Source organism: Hippoglossus hippoglossus, chromosome 7 (genome assembly GCF_009819705.1).
Source record: "Hippoglossus hippoglossus isolate fHipHip1 chromosome 7, fHipHip1.pri, whole genome shotgun sequence".
NCBI classification, from domain to species: domain Eukaryota; kingdom Metazoa; phylum Chordata; class Actinopteri; order Pleuronectiformes; family Pleuronectidae; genus Hippoglossus; species Hippoglossus hippoglossus.
Genome location: NC_047157.1, coordinates 19,654,875 through 19,674,316, shown reverse-complemented (window position 1 = coordinate 19,674,316; position 19,442 = coordinate 19,654,875). Strand labels below are relative to the sequence as shown.

Genomic DNA, 19,442 nt, shown 5'->3' with positions numbered 1-19,442 from the left:
GAGATAAGAAAAGAGGTTCGCTGGGAGGACGGGGCGGAAGGAGGGGGGGGGGGGGCAGGCAGCTGGGATGGAAGGTCGGAGAAGATGGAGGAGAAGCGGTGATGGTAGTGAATCTGACAGTGGAGGATACGGAGAAGGGAGGGGGCAGGAATTGAAGGGATCTGTGACAAAATTAAGACGGAGAGAAGCGGCGAAGGCTGTAAATTTAGAACATGTGGACGGGGGCGGGGGGGAAGGCGAGTTGACAGAAACTGTCAGAAACGAAGAAGCAGAAATGTTCCGATACTAATACTAAAATTGGAAATGCCACCAGCACTGCTGAAAATACCGGGTTGGGCATCGTCGAGTATGAACTGATCAGAAACCACGTCGTTAAAGTGTATTTGTGATTTGGCAATATTTCACGCTGGAAAGTCCCACAAGCAAAACGGCGATGTGTACTTCAAGACTTCAGTACTGAGGGGTGGTGCGACATTAGCACTTTCACAGATATTTGAAGGAAATACTATTCCTAGTTTTATTTATATGTGTTCTTTTTCAGTTAATACTCTCAAACTATGGCATTGATTCTCTGTATGTATCTGTTTTTCAAAGGGTTTAACCTGAGCCAGGCTACACGACAATGAGAGCCATCATCACTACCCTTCAGTGTTAGCAGCATAAAATACGTTATATAGGTTGTAGGCAAAGTCCAGGGGTCGGAATCGGTATTGGTAGAGGTAGGGAATTGTATTGAAACATCTCTACTCAGACAAAGAATATGTGCGAGGAAGAGTCACGAGGAAATTACAGCAGGTTTCAGGATGAACAAGTTTGTTATGGTCCAAGCAGAGAAATCTGTGCAGGGAAGGCATGCGGGGAAACTGAGCCTGCTTCACCTTTGCTCTGATGTTAACTGGCAGCTATGGAGTCGCTGGCAGCTGGAGATAAACACCCTGACTATTGAGAAATGGATTTTAGTAAACATACCACTATCTTGATTCGAAGCAATCCAGCGTGAGTCAGCCTTATACGTGCATGACACCATAGGTGGTGGTGATTAATGAGTCTCAAAAGGCATTTTAAAGCATAAACTCTAGTGAGAAGCAAAAACACTGCTGCTGTATTTAAAACGCTGTCAGCGCTAATCTCATCTACGTAAACGGGTCAAATGTACAAACGCAGAGCCACACACACAGCAGCGGTTTCACAAAAGGTTTTTCTTGACTGGATTTTGACAATTTTACCACAAATTTCCACTGAAGAAATAAATGTGAGAGTAAATGAAGCAGACTGGCAGCTCCTCTTTAACAGTCTGAATTTCAAACTGGGAACAGACTTGTCGGATTTCATTTCTAACCAAACACTACAAAGACGAGATCGGTGTAATCAGCTGGTTATGTGTTTGGATTGAATGGAGACCTACATGCTCTTAGCCAACCACAGCAGATGCTTGTATTCAACATCCTTTCAACAGTGAGTGAAACACACACACACACACACACACACACACACACACACACACACACACACACACACACACACACACACACAAGTAAGACAGCACGTCCCTCTGTGACTGTCCAGGGGAGGAGAAGGCAGCAAGTGTATTTTTATCACATTTAGCCCCTCGGGGCCGAGGCACACATCACTCTGGATTTAATTTGTATCCGTGGTTTGCATGTTGTGCGAATGTCGTCACTCTCTTACGCACAATACGCTCTTTATCCAGGGCAGGAAAGGCCCATGGATAAAATCCAATGTTACAGCAGTGGGCAACAATCTGAAGATTACTATAAACTCCTCGCCCACAGTATAGACCTGCTGGTTATATCATCATGTGAGTCAGAGCAACAGCAGCTGCTACTAATCAGTTAATCGTCGAGGTAGTGATGCTATGTCTATGCTAATGTATTAATATGGCGAGTTAATGCCACTTTACATAAGGAGAGAGGCAAATAGGGTGGGGCGAAGAGAGAGGTGGGGTTTGGAGGACTCTCTCTCTCACACACACGCACACGCACACACACTGTGGCAGTGCAAAAATTCCATTAATTTCACTGAATGTTTCCAGGGACCGTCCTAAGTCCATTTGGGAACAGAAGAATCTGTGTCTTTTCAACAAAGACTGGTCAAATCTACCCTGGGTATTGAGCCTGAACTCTGAAATGTCCGAAATGTTTCTAAGAACAGACTTAGAACTGTCAAGTACTGAAAGACAGGACTGAATGTCTAGTCGGATATGTCTTTTATTTTACTCTAATAACCTCCGCCAAGGTTGTTATATTTTCATTTGCATGTTTGTTGTCTCTTAATTAGCAGCATTACACAAACATTACTGGATGAATTACCACCAATGGAAGGATGGAAGGATGCGGTATACATCAGGGAAGATCCCATTATATCCTGAAATAGTTAAAGTTTAACTATATTTTATAAATACAAAACTTTACAATACATTTACAAATTAATTGTTTTCTACACATGTACAAACTTGAAATTATTTTGCAGATTTAAAGTTTACAAAGGTTGAATTAAATACAAACACTTAATATGCGTGTTACACATGGTGTGTAATGTGGGCTCCAAATTTAATGAAAATCCATCCAACAGTCCTTTGACATTTCAAAACCGCAAATAGCAACATTATGGAGGATTTAGAGGAAATATCACAGACACTGTCTGTACAAAATGTGATGGCAATCCATCCAGTCGTTGTTGAGACATTTGAGTCGGGAGCAAAGTGGTCGGACTGACTGATCATCCGATCCTCATCCTTGGTGCCGCATCACTAGCACGGTTAAAAATTCATACCCAGCCGTCGTCTTCCTCAGAATATGTGTGAATGCACACATGCTGAGGCTGCGCGTGTCTGGGAATGAGATTACAAGGTCATGTCTTTGAGTGAGTGCCCAATACCTGAGATGACTTTACAGTATCCAGTGTCAAGGAGGCTCACGGTGGAACACAAACAAAGTCGTGAGCAGAGAGACGGTCAGTCAGCTGAGAGGGACAGCTGGCTAAAGGAAGACGGGGATGAACAAAAGAGAGAGACTGGGGGCAATGATAACAATCAAAGCTTCCCAAAAAAACAAGAGAAGGAAACTGATGGTAGGAATCTGATTACAAGGTGAGAGTGGTACAGGCACAGTGTTTCTGCTGGGACAGCAAGAAAGCAAAGACAGAGGAACAGTAAAGATGGAGAGAGAAGGAAAAGCAGAAAGCGACTGGAATAAACCAGCACAGAGCTGGTGGACTTCTGCAAAGCAACAGTGACTCAGACCAAAAGAGCAGTTATGTATTACTGCTTGTCCATCAGCTTTTGCCATACTGATGTATGACTTGTTTGTATTGCACTCTGTGAGGGGAGAGGTGTGACTGTGAGGCAGTGTATGTTTGTTAATTTGTGTGTATGTGAGACATAGGGAGAGAGATGGGGCAGAGGGGAGAAATAGGCGGGGGACCATATGTGGTTATGTTGGTATGCGAGTGGTGGGGGGAGGTTGCTGGTTTGACCGTTGAAAAATTCCACACCTTGAAATAACATATGGATAGCAAACAGCTCTTCCATTATTTTCTTGCTCATTTTGAAAATATATATGGCTACTACATTAATTAATTTAAAATAGACACTTAAAGGTTGTCTTGGGAGGCCGCCATGTTTTTTACAGTCGTCCAAACTGGACTAACTAAACACCTTTTGAGTTTTTATGGCAACTGAAGGCGACCACAGGTTCACTTTCGTGTTTGGAAGGGGAGCGTGAAGTGAGGGGTATTTAGCTGCAACATGCAACTTCACCACTAGATGTCACTAAATTCTACATACTAAACCTTTAATCGGTTTATATTCAGTTAATATACATTAAGACATAGACAAACTCTTCCAGAAAGTTTTCTGCTAACTTCCAGACCTCTAGACCAAACTAAAACTGTCCATTTAGCTCTTAAGTGAAACCAAAGCCTGGTAAAGATGCCTCTCGTGGTGCTCCACTGCCCTGGGGCGGGGGGGACGCCGACCACACAGCGAGGTCATGCTATATGGAGAGGGGAGGCTCCAGAACCAATCGTGGATGCTTTTGATCCCCAGTTGAAGCGGATGTCCAGTTTAAAAGTGCTGAGCCCCACAACATCTTTGACTGATGTTCCGCCTTCATGTGAGCCACAGATCAAAAGCTGAAGGAGGTCAGCCTTTAAAGGCTGAGGCCCTTTAACTGTCACTCCAACACACACACACACACACACACACCTAGACAGTCGCAGCCCCCTGCATGCTATGACGATTGTCATGTGATCAGTGGCCACGGAGAGAAAGCTCACCAGAGAGCTGACACCGTCTACAAATATTCTGTGAATTATTATGACAAAGAGGGTACTCAGATGTTCGAATTACCACGCACACATTCCCAGAATTACAAACCGAGAGATAGCAAGTCTGGGGACTGATTAAGACAGCTGCTGAACCATGTCCAGCCACAAAACACTTGCAGGAAAAGTGATTACAGGCATCACAAGTCATAAAGTGTGTGCCTGCTGCAGGGAGTCAACCATAGCTCCACTTCAACCCAACTCTCTCACAGCTGCATTCAATAAAATCTGCTGTGTTAAGTGGTGTGTTGTGTGGCAATCATTCAATTTGCAAGCAAATTGTGTATTTATGAACATTTGTGTTCATAAATACACACAAGTGTTATCATGTGCATGGACGTCCTTGGTGCTCATTTACAACTTTATTAAAAATTAAATGAGTTCCGCCGACTGGATCAAAAAAAGATCCAGAGCCATGAAAGAGCGGGGGAACAGATGTGTCCATTGGTTAGTGGGTTTGTGCTCCATCAATATCTTGAGTTATTCTTTACGTTCCTCTACTCTGACAGTCCAGCACTGTCTGTGCTGAGGAGTGTGACATGTCGGCTATTAACTGGAAGGTATGGTTTAACTATCCTGACAGTTTAAAAGTGTATGAGTGAATGATAACTGTTATTTTACAAGGTAAGCCATTAAAGTAAGACATTTGTAGACTACTCAATACTGAGGCATGAAGTCAAGGTTCATCTTCAGTCCTGCAACAGCCTTTAACTCTTTCAAACCCCCACTTCTCTACAAAAACACTGTCACCTAAATCTTTTCTGAGTTTTTTCAGCAGATGGAGCCTTTTTCTCTCATCCCAGATTGGTGTGAGATGTTTTTCTTTTGATTTCCACTCGTTGTGCTGGGCTCTGCATTACATCCAGTAGCACTTTGGAGCAGCTCTGTCTGCCTGATCCCAGTAAGAGTGGTTTCCCCCACTTTTACCCTCCCTCCCTCCGCTGGATGCGTTCAGATCCTGATGAGGAACAGGTGCAGCCAGATCCTCTGAAGTGCCACAGCCCTTCTCCTACACGCCGAGGTTGGACAGCCCTCGTAAATGTTCTGTAAACACGCAGATACAACATGTTGCACACGTGCAAGCGGTTGCCAAACGTTGAAATACTACTCCACTTGTTGCCGTTTCAACACCTAAGTGCAGACAGTTATTTACACTTTGTGGACAGGTGAACAATTTCAACCAAAGAAGCTGGTGGTCAAGTCTGGATGATGAAGCTGATTGGGTTTTGGCAATAAAATGATTATTTCAAAGCTGGTGGTGTCTCTAAGGATTGAATAAGAAGTAAAATTAACAATAGAGCCACCAACAGAAAATAGGTGAGTCCTAATCCTGAGAAAACAGTTATGACTCAAACAGGTTCATAGTTTTAACTTAATCCAAAACAGCTAGTAGTTAGTAACATCAGCAAACATTAGCTAGGAGGTGACTGTATAGTGTTATTTAACCCTTTTTTTAGTATGTTTCATGACTGGCTGACATAATTCACTAATTATAAAGCAGAAAAACAGCGTTACTACATTCATCCCATAGACTGCATTAACTATAAAAATGGACAACACGTCTCAACTTCAGAAATAAAGCCAAAATATCCCGGATACGAACGCCACCATCTTTCCATTTGGAAAGTCTGCGATAAGGAGGTGGAGCCATGGTATCTAGGTCCCGCCTATACACGCGCTTGAATAATCATGAGTAAGTCTCAGCTGTCAATCATGACGTTTCACCATGTTGTGTATAACATCAAATAACTATAATAAATAAAACAAAACTTAACTGAAACATCCACCATTTAACACAGATCAATGCAATAAGAATTACCCAAAATGACACAAACAATCTGAGACATTTATATTTGATGTGTACCTTGACTTTTTAGTTTGGTCCATGTCCCATTCACCAACATGGATGAGGCTGGATTTGTGAACTGTACTGCAGCCGGCCACTAGGTGGCAATTAAGACGCTAGTTTGGCTTCACTTCAAGGGAACAGTCATCTCGTCCATCCTCATATTGTCTCTGGTTCATCCTATCTACACCTAATCGGCCAAACTGACGCTTCTCCTGCACTCCTCGTGACGCGTTATTCCCAGTCACAACGTACGCAAAGCACGGAAATCAATTACAGGTAAATTAGTGGCGGCAGTAATGCGTAAACAGCCCGTAAACCTGAAGCTGCGACGCACGTAGGCGCTGCGTTATTACGCGTGACTCACTGCGCCAAGTGTCGCCGCATAGCGCAGCTTCTCCACAACTGCTCTCCAAAGTCCACGATGTGTGTCGAGCGGATCGTACCTGCAGGGCCGTGCTGCTCCCTCCGATGGCGTCCTCTGCGGCAGGACACCGGGGCTACGACATATCCAGAGCGAACCGTGGTTCACCGTCGTTGTATCAGGTCGCAGGACGTTACAACGCTGCTCTCACACACATCCACAGAGCGGGTTTGCGCTCAGCAGCCTTGTGCCGCTGCCAGCTCCCTCCAGTCATGAGCCAGTGAGGAGACGTACGCCCCCTCCGACCGACCGCTCCATCTCTCCTCACATCCCTCTCTCCCTCCCTCTTTTTTTTTGTGCTCACAAGCGGATGAACACGGTTGCCTACCTATTAACCTAGCGCCCGGCACGCCTGTTACGCAACAGAGGTCTGTGTCACGCAGTTTCAGGCTCGGCCCCTCATTGTATTTCAGTGTGCGTGTGTTTGTGTGTGTGTGTTTTCATCTACCTTTTACAGAGGCTTGTTTGGACAGTGCTTTGTGAAAACGTGACGACACAGGCATTGACGTCATCATCATCATCATCGTTGATCTACATCTTATCCGGTCCAGCCTAAAGCCAAATACATAACATTTTGAATTCCATTTATCCAACTAATCATCTCTTACATTCATATTTTTTATTGGAATGACAGCTCATGTCATTTCTGTCAGAGAGACACTGAGAGCGTGGAACATGTTTTCCTCCAGTGGGATTTGGGCTCCAATCCAAAACTATAAGGATACTACTTCAGCTGGTTTCAAACATGCACTGAAATGTCAGGCTCATTTAGCTCCGGACATTTTTCTGAGTATCTCCTGTCAGCCCCAATAGAAAGTCTGGATAATGTCAGAATGAGCCCATGAGAGCAGGAGAATCCTCCAGAGGATTCATCAGCGAGCAAATGGATGTTTTGGTGACATGCCACAAATGTAAAACTTGAACGAAAAATAAAGAATACAAATATCTAAGGATGAAAAGAGGAGCAATACATGAAGAAGCCTTAGAAAGAAAACGAGTGTCTAGAGCTTTTGGTGACACGTTCTGATGGTGGTGCTGATGAGCCGTAAACAGAAACACGTGATAGATGTGATGATAACACTTTGGGGTTTTCGCTGGAATAAAATTAGACAATTAACTGGAAGCGTGAACAGGTAGAGGCGTGTGGAGACAGGTGAGGAGGCACCTGACTGTTCTGGTGCAACAGCAGTGAGGACAATCAGCTTGGATCAGAGCTGTGCATGAAACTCAAGCCGCCCTCCCCGTCACCCTCTCCTGTCCTCCAACCAGGGATGGCAGAAGTGGGGAGCGAGCCGCTCTGAGCCAACATGATACTGCTTCCTCATGCTGCACCTTGGCTGCGTGCCCTCCACTTCATCCTCCGCCTGATTGTCTATCTGTCCTGCACAAGCACGACACTCCAGTTAGGACACGCATGCTGTTGACACTGCAGCTCTGCCCCGACTAGAGCCCCCAAAACACAGACAAATACTGATAAAGACTCTCACAACCATCACACTCTCATTCTTTCTTCCCCCCCCCCCCCCCCCCGCCCATGTATGTCACTTTCATTAGATTGTCTGCACTGTACAGCCAAGTCCTAAAATAACCTGCGCGGCTCAGAGGATTGTCCTAATGCCATTATATTACTACTGAAGCAGCAGGAGAGACACTGAAGGGTTAGGACAGGAGGAGCGGGGACACTTCAAGATGCTAATCAGATTTATTGCACATGGATTATGAGTAATATTCTCGAGGTGAAGGATAAGTGAGCAAACAGTACATATTAAAAGACGCTCACCTCACAGGAACGAATAGAGAATGGATGTTTACGTGATGTTTTTGCAAGAGATATCATGTAATCTAGAATATTAACACAAAAAGGCATGTTTACATCTAAATCTCATCTGCTACTCACCTCCTTGGAGAATGAATTGATTGTTATCCAGTTCTATTTCTAACAAGACGACTCATCTTCTGTGCTGTATCTGATTTATCTGACATAATAAAGGCCCAGATACGTCGCTCCTCTTACACGGGTGTTTCTTCTTCTTTCCCTGAGTTGAATGTTAAACAGACATTGATTAAAATACAGGAGAGCTCAGGTGGGTCCAAACAAAATGATAAATGAGATATTTGAACTTTTGTGACATGAGGTGACCCAGTTTTCAAGTGTTTGAAATTAGATTTCAAGAGAAGTGCTCAATCTTTGTTTTCACAATCTGTTTTATATCCAATCAAACAAACAAACATGGGTGCACATTTTCTTATTTTCAATCAAATTACAACTGAGCCTGAAATAATCCAAACAACTACTTGTATATGTTTACATGTCTCAGAAGTAGTGGCAGAAGTACTAACAACGTGAAAAGTAATACCAAAAGTATAACTTCACAATAGACCAGAATGGCACTCAGTTGAGTTCAGAACTCCGCCAAGGCCCAACAGTCCCATAAAATTCAATTAAGCTGCACCACATTCTTATAGATATCAGTTTCTTAAAAGTGTAACATTATTTAAATCAAGATCAGATTCATCTGAGAAATCACCAAAAATTATGAAAAACCTGTTCTCGCAAGGTTAAAGAAAGGTTGATGCTTGTCTGAGGAGAGTTGGTCATGTAATGTTTTCAAAAATGTTTTCCACAATTTCAGATTTGACTGAAATATTAGTTATATTTGCAAAACGATAGTGGAAAAGTGCCTTAAATCCCATTTTCTTTTAATCTTTTTTAGAAATGTGGTTAAAATGTGTTTGCATTTGGATGGAGAGCTGAAGCTACCCGTTTATAGTAAGGGGTTACAAGACAAAAAGGTTGGGAACCATTTATTTTTGCCTTAAACTGCATTTGCAGCTACAGGTTTTTTTGTTTTTTTTTAATTGGTGGCTATACTAATAAAATACTTACCAATCAGGTACTTTTACCTCTGCAAGCCCCACCCCAATGGTTGCGGTACTTTTGTAAAGTACAACCCCAAACCAGGAACTGTTTGGTGGTGTAAAAATAATTACATAGAACTTTATTTAGACCCTGGTCCCCATAGTGGAAATGCAAGGAGTTCCCTAAAAGGTTTGTAGATCCGGAGGAAAGTAACTGCAGTCGAAACTCAGTTAATGTGTTTTATTTTATAAGATTACAAATTTTTTATTTGAAAAGTAACTATCCAGAGTTCTCAGGTGAATGTAATACAGTGTAAAAAGTTTAAATAGAAATACCTCACTTGACTAAAAGTACCTTAAAATTGACACTTATCTACGTTACATGAGTACATGTACTTAGTTACTTTCCACCACTGTGTCCCACTTAAATCAAAGCAGGTCAACCATGTGACTTACGCGTACATCACCATTGACTGACAGCTCTGGATTCATATGGGTCATTTTTAGGGGGCTTTAAATAAAGTGAGAGGGGGGCTTATTTAAAGCTTCCTAAATGAACACATTCTTAAAAAGGAAAGAGTTCGCTGCACTGACACTGACGCACATAAAAAAAAACCTCACATGGAATATATGCTCTCCCACACTGGATAGTGTTTCTATACCATCTTTGTCCAGGAATGCGTAGAATACATTCCACTTAAGTCATTTGAATTGATCGTGGTCGGGGGCTGTGAAATTTAATACCAGAGCAGACGGAACAGTTTCTTCCACCCAATCTATACGGCCCTGAGCCTTAATCACATTCAGCTAAGCAGAGATCCTATCAGATGGAAGAAAGTATTACATTTAACCACAAAATAAAGCTCTGTGATTGAGAACAGTAAAGATGCTAAAATCCATCTGCACATACATGATTCAGAAAAGCTCAGGGTCTAAAATACAGTACCTCTGCCAGCTCTGCACTCACACTCCCTCTCTCTCTGTGTGGCTTTCCCTTCACCCTGGTTGTCTAGACACCAAAGAATATTCTCCCCTACTCCGGGCCCCCAAAGACAGACTCCAATGTGGGGACTGCCTCCCTCCCCAGGTCCGTCAGGCTCCCCCACGAATGTCTCCCGCTGCATTGGGTTTCATCACATCTAAGGTGAAGCAACACAACTCGCTCCAACTATGATCCATTTTTGGTATTGTATCAGATACTGTTATATAATACATCTGTTACTGTTCAGGAACGATAACATCCATCACTTTAAGTAACGGACAAAGTTTGAACATGCACAGAGACCATCTTTGGACAACAGAGACAGAGCACGGATATTCAACATGAATCCGTTCCTTTAAATAAATTATAACAATAGCAATAACTATTTTGTAATGATTATATTTTCTAAACTTTATTCCATTGCAAAAAAATATTTTAGCTTTGAGTACAACATGATTATGTTGTGAAATCGTATTAACCGTCATTGATTTACACTTTACATTGACGTAGACATGACTGAATTTTGTTTTATTATCTTTTAAATTATTAATATATTAATGTATATCAAATACCTGTTCATATATTCCAATTATATACAGAACTGTTAGTGTAAATACATTTACTGTATTGATAGTGTAGAGGATAAATTCCAGTCAAGCCATTTAAATCACAGTAAAACAACCTTCAGTACAGTATCTACTAGACCCTCACTGACCATATATATATAATATTACTACCAATTATTACAATCTATCATTTATATTATCATTTATACTGTTGTAGCTATTGCTTTGTTTTCTCTGGCTGGTTATTATGGGTATTGTTGTTGTGCTGCTTTAAGGCTATACTTCAGTTTTCAGTTTATTAGGAACACCTAAGTTGAAATGTTAATTTGTTTTTGAAACCGTGTTAGAGAGCTGTTGATTCAGGTGTATGATCATTATAGAGGCTGCAGCTTGTGTTGCTGTTGACTGCACTTCAATCTACATCCTCCAAAAATGATCATACAGTTTAATCAACACCTCTGTAAACATTTTCAACAAGAACAGAACAGTGAAACCTTCATGAAAGAAGGATTTATTGGACTATGATTAGGCAGCAGGTGTTCCTAATAAACTGACAACTGAGTGTATTGGATTTTTACATTTCTACATCAGTGCGATGAAATATCTTGATTTACGTCCATCTAATTAACTACATCAGTGAAAACAGGTCCATGAGGTTATTTCATCAATGAACACAACTGAGGTCCCCACCTCTCTCATACTCAACCACCTCAAAGACACTTCTCACATGTCATCCAAAGGCCAACTCCAAACAAATGCTGCACATCTAAAATACACAAGGCCGATCTACTTTCTCTTTCGCTCATGTTCCAAGAGTGGCGCCCCCTGGTGCCTGCAGGAGAGACTTTTATTAGAGAAGGAAGGCACACTGAGTTGAGCGATGAACTCTCAAGTGAACAATTCCCGCAGGCATAACACAAGCAGTGACCCACCTCTTACATAATGCACAGGCCAGTGTCACGTTGTTGTTTTTGTCTGTGTGTGTGTCAATGTGCATGCACAGATGGCTTTCTCTTTAAAATGCATGTCGCCACCTCAAGCACACTTTCACCTTTTCTACTCTCTCCCTTCAAATAAATGAATTTCCCTGTTCTCTCAACTGTTTTATTTTGAACTACTGTTATTATCTATTTTTTGTTTTCCTCAGTGTGACTCTGCCTTTAAGCTGGGCCCCAGCTTTTGTCCAGCTCAACTGGAGTGGGGATGAAAGCTGACTCAGTCGTTAACTCACATGGCTGCACACTCTTCCACAAATACAAACATTTGTATGCGTGCGAGACGTGCACATACTGACACAGATGCAGCTTCATGCCTGATGCACCTGCTCACTTCAGACTATACATTCAGAAAATATTTCTCAAATAAGCACAAGAATGAGATTTGAAGACATTGTAGTATAAATTTATTCTATATATTTTAGACCCTAAAATATGACTTCATCATTGCTGTAAAGGGACATTAATGAGTCAAATGGGACACGAGACATGTCCATGTTGTCACCAGAAAGAGTCACACTAACCCCCGAGCAGTGACAACAGATAACTGCAATCCCTGCTATAAATAGATCAGCTGACACAGTCAACTTCTGCCTATAGATAAACATACAGACACCGTGGCACTCCACAGCCCCCCACCCACACAATGTTGTTATGATCCAACTGACAGATTCACTATTTTAATGCAGGAAACTAAGAAGAAGTACCATTTTTGTCCTATGACCTTTTCAGACATGCACACAAATGCCACAGCGTGTGTGTGTACATGGTGTAACAAGAGCCTGAGGTCTGAACTAAAAATATTCATCCAGTGCAATTTCTTCTCAAAAAAAAAGAAAAAAAGAAAGAAAATAGGCTAAAGCAAATGGTCCATTATGTGACATTATCTCCCAGGGCAACATCTTCCAAAGCATGCTGCCATCTAGTGACCACTTCTGGCAACATTTAGCAGAATTACCTGATGGTTTTACTGGATTTAAATATATTATCTGTATTGATGACTGTGCTAATAAGGACATTTTCTTTTAAAATAGAAAGAAGTAAAAAGTAGTGCATGAAGTATTTTTGCTTTATTGTAAAAACAAACCTGTGTTGCAATCGTAACAGTGAACTTATGGGGAAGTAGACATAGGACAGGTTATATATTCAGGTTATATATTCTATAATAATCATTTCATATTTTCCTGTAAGAAAATTATCCTGTATTTTCTCCTGTACATTTCATTTTGTCGGGTTTTAAAATTAATCTGAAATAGCCGTGTGTGTTTTTTTGTAATATGGTGTGGATCGGCTGTGGCTGAGGGGGTAGAGCGGTCGTCCTCCAACCAGATGGTCAGCAGCTCAACCCCAGCCCAATGCCGAAGTGTCCTTGGGCAAGATGCTGAACCCCGAATGGCCCCTCATAGATGTTGAATGCATTAATTGGAAGTCGCTTTGGATAAAAGCGTGAGCTAAATGACATGTAATGTAATGTAATGTAATCCTGATGCAAGAAGCTTGTTTACCTCACACATCTCGCTCCTTCTTGACCGACATCTTTGCTTTCTTGTGACATGCGGACTTGGTTCTCGAACGTTTCACAGCAACATTTTCTTGCGTCTTAATCTTTGTTTTCTTGCTTTCTTCCCCAATTTCTTCTTCATCCTCTTCCTCCTTCTTTGGCTGCATCGATGGCGTTTCTTTCAGTTTTTGGAACTTCTTCAGGTCAGCACAGAACAGCACCTGAAACAGAAAGATAGACAGAGTGTGACGAGACATGACAGAGACTGACCAACAGATTGAATGGTTAAATAAACACTGACCGACTGTGCCCAACCAGCGTAAGGACCCCAGAGTTTTCTGAAGAAATCCCCTGTGTTGAAAAATAACAGTAGTCCTTGTATTAAGTTACAAATATTCCATTTAAATCTACTTTAAACTACTGAGATGTGTGAATACCAACCAATGCCTCTGTGAAGTTTGTCTGTGATACTCTTCTGTCCTTTGCCAGAAGCATAATTGTAGTCCCGCTTAGCGATCTGCCATATGTGTGTGTCAACAGGAACAGCGTCTGCCTTGTCAAGGGACATCAGACAAACACAGTCCGCCACCTACAGGATGACAATAATCCTTTATCATGTGTTAATAAAAGTTCACTAAATATTAAAAAAATTGTACAGCTGCTGTACCTTAGTGCCCACACCAGGAAGAGTACGCAGGGCATCACAGGCCTGCAGATACGGGACACTGCGTAGACCTTCAAGCCACTGGAGCCCATGGGTGTCCAGGATCTGCTTGGCACTCTGCTGCAGGAACCGAGCCCTGTATCCAAAACCGAGATCCCTGAGACACGCCTCCACGCTGCTATCTGCCAATAACATTTCAGAACACACGATTGTGAGCACCACTGTAAAATGTGGCACCTCTTTAATTGGATATGAAGATTTCACTGACTATTACCTCAAATAGTTAATGAAGATGACTCACAATTTGGTTTATTTGCAGTTATTGGTTAACTTTACAGATCTTCAGAGATTATAACATAACAGGTTGATGATAACAAGAATTTGTTATTTTTATAGGGTTGAATAGACTGTGAAGCCCATAGAACTCATGTAAAATGACAAAAATGAAATGCATCTGCATGTGTATATGATAATTTAGTATTTGCTCATCTGAACCATCAGTGACCAGGAATGCTTGTGAGCTTCCTCTCTATTCTGCAACATGGCTGAAGTTGAAAAATGTTTTCTGCAGTGGCTACAAATCGAATCAAGGACTCCTGGTTGGATTTTCTACCCATGAACCACAATCACAACTTTAAAAACATGGGTTTACAGATTATTGATGGATGAATGGAATGTTTTGGGGTCTTTAGGCAAAGAACAAAGTACCTGCAAGCGCAGTCAGGGAAGGAAAGTCAAAGTAAGAGGTTTGTTCCAGCTGACACAGTGGAGCACCCAGATTCTGACACAGTCTGTCCACCATGCCCTGGATTCGAGAGATGTGATTGTTGGAGGTGCAGATGAAGGAGAACAAGCATTCAGTGGGGTCCTGGCGCAGCATCCGCACACCTGAGCGAGACCAAACTACATTACTCACATTTCATAAAAAACAAACACTGACTCAGCTGTTATCTACAGAACAGTGACATCGTGAATTCACAAACGCACCCGTGAAAATGTCTGCGAGTTGCCTGAAGTGGGGGTCTACTGTTTGCCAGTGTGTGTACAGCTCCGACAAATTCACACTCAGCTGGAGGTAATCTCTCAGCATCTGCTCTTCCTCCTCAGTGTCCATCACCTCCTCTTCCTTCTTCACAGCTCCTTTCAGTCTCCTCTCTGACTCACTGTCTCCTGGGGAGGAACCCCCAGCCGGTCCCCTCCCCCGCCCTCCTGGGTTGTTATAAACGTGGTACCACAGGGTGTCCTCTGTCTGGGTCAGGGTCCACACTCGTCCCCCCATCACCCCCGTCCAGTGGCCTTGCGCGGTTTCTTTCCATCTGTGGGTTCAGATTTATTCATTTATTGTTACCTGTTGATTTAAACTGCACCAGTATTGTTGCACATGATGTTAAAAGTCTTTCTGATTGAGCTCAACCAACCGGAAGGATTGTCCACAGGCGAGAGTGAGCTCCAGACGCAGCTCAGACTTCGAACAGGCCAGAGATCTCCACACGTGTGTCCCCGATGATAACACCGCATGTTGGGCCATTGATGCGAACACTTAGCCTGCTGGTTTCTACAGCTTATACAGCGTTTACCGACCCGTGGCAGTGTCCTGTTGTTACTAAACTCATCGTAGACTCACTCGATGCTTCTGAGAAAGTAGGAGAACCTGTTCTTCTTCTTTTGGGTTTATTGGTGCTTGGAAAACAACGATCCGGTGCATTTCCGCCACCAGCTGGTATGGAGTGTGGATTTCTGATATTCCTTGATTTCTTTTAATCCTGATATTAAATCTTCTTTGTTTATTATATTTCAATAGTGACATACTGATACAGATGCAGCTTCATGCCTGATGCACCTGCTCACTTCAGACTATACATTCAGAAAATATTTCTCAAATAAGCACAAGAATGAGATTTGAAGACATTGTAGTATAAGTTTATTCCATAGATTTTAGATTTATTAAAATACGACTTCATCATTGCTGTAAAGGGACATTAATGAGTCAAATGGGACACGAGACATGTCCATGTTGTCACCAGAAAGAGTCACACTAACCCCGAGCAGTGACAACAGATAACTGCAATCCCTGCTATAAATAGATCAGCTGACACAGTCAACTTCTGCCTATAGATAAACATACAGACACCGTGGCACTCCACAGCCCCCCACCCACACAATGTTGTTATGATCCAACTGACAGATTCACTATTTTAATGCAGAAAACTAAGAAGAAGTACCATTTTTGTCCTATGACCTTTTCAGACATGCACACAAATGCCACAGCGTGTGTGTACATGGTGTAACAAGAGCCTGAGGTCTGAAATAAAAATATTCATCAAGTGCAATTTCTTCTCAAAAAAAAAGAAAAAAAGAAAGAAAATAGGCTAAAGCAAATGGTCCATTATGTGACATTATCTCCCAGGGCAACATCTTCCAAAGCATGCTGCCATCTAGTGACCACTTCTGGCAACATTTAGCAGAATTACCAGATGGTTTTACTGGATTTAAATATATTATCTGTATTGATGACTGTGCTAATAAGGACATTTTCTTTTAAAATAGAAAGAAGTAAAAAGTAGTGCATGAAGTATTTTTGCTTTATTGTAAAAACAACCCTGTGTTGCAATCGTAACAGTGAACTTATGGGGAAGTAGACATAGGACAGGTTACAGTTAAATATAAACAGTGAGGATCATCATACAATATAAAATAATAATCATTTCATATTTTCCTGTAGGAAAATTCTCCTGTATTTTCTCCTGTACATTTAATTTTGTCGGGTTATAAAATTAATCTGAAATATCTGTGTGTGTTTTCTTGTAATATGGTGTGGATCGGCTGTGGCTGAGGGGGTAGAGTGGTCGTCCTCTAACCAGATGGTCGGCAGCTCAACCCCAGCCAAGCTAATTGGAAGTCGCTTTGGATAAAAGCGTGAGCTAAATGACATATAATGTAATGTAATGTAATCCTGATGCAAGAAGCTTGTTTACCTCACACATCTCGCTCCTTCTTGACCGACATCTTCGCTTTCTTGTGACATGCGGACTTGGTTTTCGAACGCTTCACAGCAACATTTGCTTGCGTCTTAATCTTTGTTTTCTTGCTTTCTTCCCCAATTTCTTCTTCATCCTCTTCCTCCTTCTTTGGCTGCATTTCTTTCAGTTTTTGGAACTTCTTCAGGTCAGCACAGAACAGCACCTGAAACAGAAAGATAGACAGAGTGTGACGAGACATGACAGAGACTGACCAACAGATTGAATGTTTAAAATAACACTGACCGACTGTGCCCAACCAGCGTAAGGACCCCAGAGTTTTCTGAAGAAATCCCCTGTGTTGAAAAATAACAGTAGTCCTTGTATTAAGAGTTACAAATATTCCATTTAAATCTACTTTAAACTACTGAGATGTGTGAATACCAACCAATGTCTCTGTGAAGTTTGTCTGTGATACTCTTCTTTCCTTTGCCAGAAGCATAATTGTAGTCACGCTTAGCGATCTGCCATATGTGTGTGTCAACAGGAACAGCGTCTGCCTTGTCAAGGGACATCAGACAAACACAGTTCGCCACCTACAGGACGACAATAATCCTTCATCACGTGTTAATAAAAGTTCACTAAATATTAAAAAATTGTACAGCTGCTGTACCTTAGTGCCCACACCAGGAAGAGTACGCAGGGCATCACAGGCCTGCAGATACGGGACACTGCGTAGACCTTCAAGCCACTGGAGCCCATGGGTGTCCAGGATCTGCTTGGCACTCTGCTGCAGGAACCGAGCCCTGTATCCAAAACCGAGATCCCTGAGACACGCCTCCACGCTGCTATCTGCCAATAACATTTCAGAAAACACGATTGTGAGTACCGCTTTAAAATGTGGCATCTCTTTAATTGGATATGAAGATTTCACCGACTATTACCTCATATAGTTACTCAGGATGACTCACAATTTGGTTTCTTTGCTGGTATCGGTTAACTTTACAGATCTTTACAGATCTTCAGAGATTATAACATAACACGTTGATGATAACAAGAATTTGTTATTTGTATAGGGTTGAATAGACTGTGAAGCCCATAGAACTCATGTCAAATGACAAAAATGAAATGCATCTGCATGTGGCATGTGTCTATGATAATTTAGTATTTACTCATCTGAACCATCAGTGACCAGGAATGCTTGTGAGCTTCCTCTCTATTCTGCAACATGGCTTAAGTTGAAAAATGTTTTCTGCAGTGGCTACAAATCGAATCAAGGACTCCTGGTTGGATTTTCTACCCATGAACCACAAACACAACTTTAAAAACATGGGTTTACAGATTATTGATGGATGAATGGAATAGTTTGGGGTCTTTAGGGAAAGAACAAAGTACCTGCAAGCGCAGTCAGGGAAGGAAAGTCAAAGTAAGAGGTTTGTTCCAGCTGACACAGTGGAGCGCCCAGATTCTGACACAGTCTGTCCACCATGCCCTGGATTCGAGAGATTTGATTGTTGGAGGTGCAGATGATGGAGAACAAGCATTCAGTGGGGTCCTGGCGCAGCATCCGCACACCTGAGCGAGACCAAACTACATTACTCACATTTCATAAAAAACAAACACTGACTCAGCTGTTATCTACTGAACAGTGATATCGTGAATTCACAAATGTACCCGTGAAAATGTCTGCGATTTGCCTGAAGTGGGGGTCTACTGTTTGCCAGTGTGTGTACAGCTCCGACAAATTCACACTCAGCTGGAGGTAATCTCTCAGCATCTGCTCTTCCTCCTCAGTGTCCGTCACCTCCTCTTCCTTCTTCACAGCTCCTTTCAGTCTCCTCTCTGACTCACTGTCTCCTGGGGAGGAACCCCCAGCCGGTCCCCTCCCCCGCCCTCCTGGGTTGTTATAAACGTGGTACCACAGGGTGTCCTCTGTCTGGGTCAGGGTCCACACTCGTCCCCCCATCACCCCCGTCCAGTGGCCTTGCGCGGTTTCTTTCCATCTGTGGGTTCAGATTTATTCATTTATTGTTACCTGTTGATTTAAACTGCACCAGTTTTGTTGCACATGATGTTAAAAGTCTTTCTGATTGAGCTCAACCAACCGGAAGGATTGTCCACAGGCTAGAGTGAGCTCCAGACGCAGCTCAGACTTCGAACAGGCCAGAGATCTCCACACGTGTGTCCCCGATGATAACACCGCATGTTTGTCCATTGATGCGAACACTTATCCTGCTGGTTTCTACAGCTTATACAGCGTTTACCGACCCGTGGCAGTGTCCTGTTGTTATTAAACTTATCGTA

General features: G+C 42.3%; 2 protein-coding genes across 5 annotated transcripts in view; both read right to left on the bottom strand.

The window, feature by feature from the left end:
* LOC117764285 (N-glycosylase/DNA lyase-like) overlaps positions 1–15,819 on the bottom strand; it is a 24,445-nt gene extending 8,626 nt beyond the window's left edge. Inside the window, exons 1-7 of one of the 2 annotated variants that reach the window (XM_034589932.1) lie at positions 15,600–15,819; positions 15,169–15,497; positions 14,890–15,069; positions 14,185–14,363; positions 13,959–14,106; positions 13,819–13,868; positions 13,522–13,738 (exon numbers count right to left, since the gene is read on the bottom strand). In XM_034589932.1, coding sequence (XP_034445823.1) covers positions 13,523–13,738; positions 13,819–13,868; positions 13,959–14,106; positions 14,185–14,363; positions 14,890–15,069; positions 15,169–15,497; positions 15,600–15,709 — 1,212 coding nt within the window. In that variant the 5' untranslated portion in view covers positions 15,710–15,819 and the 3' untranslated portion in view covers position 13,522. Of the gene's footprint in view, positions 1–6,636; positions 7,023–13,521; positions 13,739–13,818; positions 13,869–13,958; positions 14,107–14,184; positions 14,364–14,889; positions 15,070–15,168; positions 15,498–15,599 lie in introns of those variants that run through there. The other variant, XM_034589931.1, reaches the window with a different exon arrangement.
* The window catches only part of LOC117764287 (N-glycosylase/DNA lyase-like), a 21,514-nt gene extending 2,072 nt beyond the window's left edge, over positions 1–19,442 (bottom strand). The window contains exons 1-8 of one of the 3 annotated variants that reach the window (XM_034589935.1): positions 19,244–19,442; positions 18,813–19,141; positions 18,534–18,713; positions 17,812–17,990; positions 17,587–17,734; positions 17,445–17,494; positions 17,157–17,364; positions 11,017–11,853 (exon numbers count right to left, since the gene is read on the bottom strand). In XM_034589935.1, coding sequence (XP_034445826.1) covers positions 17,158–17,364; positions 17,445–17,494; positions 17,587–17,734; positions 17,812–17,990; positions 18,534–18,713; positions 18,813–19,141; positions 19,244–19,353 — 1,203 coding nt within the window. In that variant the 5' untranslated portion in view covers positions 19,354–19,442 and the 3' untranslated portion in view covers positions 11,017–11,853; position 17,157. Of the gene's footprint in view, positions 1–11,016; positions 11,854–16,745; positions 17,039–17,085; positions 17,365–17,444; positions 17,495–17,586; positions 17,735–17,811; positions 17,991–18,533; positions 18,714–18,812; positions 19,142–19,243 lie in introns of those variants that run through there. The other 2 variants (XR_004614362.1, XM_034589934.1) reach the window with 2 other exon arrangements.